The 2670-nt window shown below is 38.0% G+C and overlaps 1 protein-coding gene across 1 annotated transcript in view; it reads left to right on the top strand.

The window, feature by feature from the left end:
- The window catches only part of NEB (nebulin), a 95969-nt gene that overhangs the window by 30399 nt on the left and 62900 nt on the right, over positions 1-2670 (top strand). Inside the window, 5 exon segments of the mRNA XM_017823712.1 lie at positions 1-176; positions 646-849; positions 1056-1160; positions 1646-1753; positions 2582-2664. The exon segment at positions 1-176 is cut by the window's left edge and continues 14 nt beyond it. Coding sequence (XP_017679201.1) covers positions 1-176; positions 646-849; positions 1056-1160; positions 1646-1753; positions 2582-2664 — 676 coding nt within the window.

The raw sequence follows: 2670 nt of genomic DNA, 5'->3' as shown, positions 1-2670 counted from the left end.
AGAAGACCAAGACAAACTTCAGCAGCCCTGTGGACATGCTGGGGATCGTGTTGGCCAAGAAGTGCCAGGGGTTGGTGAGCGACATCGACTACCGGCACTACCTGCACCAGTGGATCTGCCTGCCCGACCAGAACGACGTGATCCACGCCAGGGAAGCCTATGACCTGCAGAGTGATGTGAGCAACTCCTTACATTTGTAATCATAATTAAAGATACAGGGTCTTCTACACTCTTAATTTTTCAAATGTACATTATATGCCTAAGTCGCTTCATCAGATTTGTTGGTGGAGGTGAAATGTTCATTACATCATCGTATTTATGTTTAATCGTATTTTCTTTGTCCTTAACCTGAGGTGTAATTTTATTTCATCAAATTAATGTTTAGTCCCATTTTCCTCAGTCCTTAGTTGAGGTGTAATTTGTGTGTAACTCTGGTATTTTTGGCGTGCTCCAATAACTCTGCTCCTTTTGTTATTTAATCATTATTTTACTTCATCTTCAAAAATAACAAGTATTTTCAAAACCATATTCTGCTATTATGGGGAAACGTGCAATTGCTCACATAGTCTGGGATGTGCTTATTTATAATTCTTTTAATATTTGATCACACTTACACCTATATAATGGGCTTTCAAATCTTTTCAGGCTGTTTACAAATCAGACCTGCAATGGCTGCGGGGCATTGGTTGGGTGCCCATTGGTTCCCTGGAAGTGGAGAAGGCCAAGAAGGCTGGGGAGATCCTGAGTGACAAAATCTACCGTCAGCACCCGGACACCATCAAGTTCACCAGCATCCCAGACTCCCTGCCGATGGTGTTGGCCAAGCAGAACGCGGACACCATGAACAAGGTGAGTCCTGATTCCAGTTTCCCAAGTGTTGAATTCCCTCAGATAAATTCTCCCTTTGTTGCTGTTATCTCTGCCTAATTACCTACCCATTTATCCATGTTATATTTCCTATATTTTTACCTGCTGTGCTCCATGTTTTCCCTGATTCTTGAGATATTACTCTCTCTTGGAATGCCATATTTACCTCTTCCTCTCTTCTCTCTCAGCGTTTATACACTGAAGCCTGGGATAAAGACAAGACCTCGATTCATGTCATGCCTGACACCCCAGAAATCCTGCTGGCCAAACAAAACCGAGTGAACTACAGTGAGGTGAGGGAAACTGAGGGGGTGAGACAACTAAAGGGTTTCTGGCAAGTACAATCTTGTCATCTCTTACTTTCAGTTAATATTAAAATATTGTCAGGTTGCTTAGTTTCACAAATAGCCAGTTCCAGTGCAAAATTAGATTTGTTCTTTCACTAGAATTGACCTCCTGAGAACCTAATTAGCTTTTAAAAAGATATTATCTGCCATAATCAATAAATCATTTCTACAGTGAGATATGGAAATAAATACTTTTTCTTTCCCTTCCCTGAATTATTTCCATTTCCCAAATGTCTGCAATAAAATTACAAGGTCTTTGAAATCTGCATTTTGTTATTTTCTAGAGAAGATAGAGCTGTATTCAAGTTATTTAAGTTGCCTGAAGATCAAATATATTTTTTGGGGACTTGAATAATGTTATTACTCAGATGTGCTTAACTGAAATGCAGTTTTGTTTTTGAAACTAAAATGTGATCTTGTTTTTCTCTCAGAAAATGTACAAACTGGCCTTGGAGGAATCGAAGAAGAAGGGCCACGATTTGCGTTTTGATGCCATTCCCATTCAATCTGCCAAAGCCTCCAGAGAGATTGCCAGTGATGTAAGCAGGGGTTTTTTTTATGGATTTGGAATACCAAAAAAGAATCAGAGTGTTTGTTCCTTTCTTTGTTCATGTCCTACTTTACATGATAGAATAGATAGAATTAAATCCCAGATTCTACCACATGCCCTTAGTGCATGAAAGGAATTAGTGAATAAAAGGAATGGGTAGCCAGTATTTTTATGCATGAGGTTTATATCACTGAAATAAATAGATGGAATAATGTGAGGATTATTTATATGCCCCCTGCAATAGTTCCACGATCCCCATGGATGTTCAAATAGGATGATCAAAAGGCATTTGAGTCAGTGCTAGGGTTTGTCAAATTAATTTCTGATTCAAAAAATACTTCTGTTTAAGTGTCATACTCAAGATGTCTGAACACAAAAACAGGGGTAAAACTATGTAATGGCTAGGACAGGTTTTGCTTCTGGGATGAGGCAACAGAGTTTTATGCTCTTTCTTTTTCTGACACGGTTGATATTAAATGTTGTATTAAGACCACCTCGTACCATCTTCATTCAGGTGTTTTGTACAAAGTTTTTAAAGTAAGTTAATACTTATAATTTAGTCCTAATAGTAAAAGAATATCAAACTTATTAGAATGTGGTGTTACAAGTTTAGTGAATTGAACCTGTGATATAGCAATATAAAAAATGGGAGATAACTATATCTGATAAAAGTGCCTTTTATGTGAAGATCAATCCAATAGTAGAAAGAACTGAATAATATTTTTATTTAATAAAATACTAATGAATATATTAAACTGTTTGAATTATATCTTAACTTACCAATACACCAAGTGACTCTGAATATCCTTTGTTTCAGTACAAGTACAAGGAAGGGTATCGGAAGCAGCTGGGCCACCACATCGGGGCCCGCAACATCGAGGACGACCCCAAGATGGTGTGGTCGAT

Source organism: Lepidothrix coronata, unplaced genomic scaffold, assembly GCF_001604755.1.
Source record: "Lepidothrix coronata isolate B3197 unplaced genomic scaffold, Lepidothrix_coronata-1.0 Scaffold105, whole genome shotgun sequence".
NCBI classification, from domain to species: domain Eukaryota; kingdom Metazoa; phylum Chordata; class Aves; order Passeriformes; family Pipridae; genus Lepidothrix; species Lepidothrix coronata.
The sequence above is the reverse complement of the archived record's forward strand: the minus strand, read 5'-3'. Positions and strand labels throughout refer to the sequence as shown.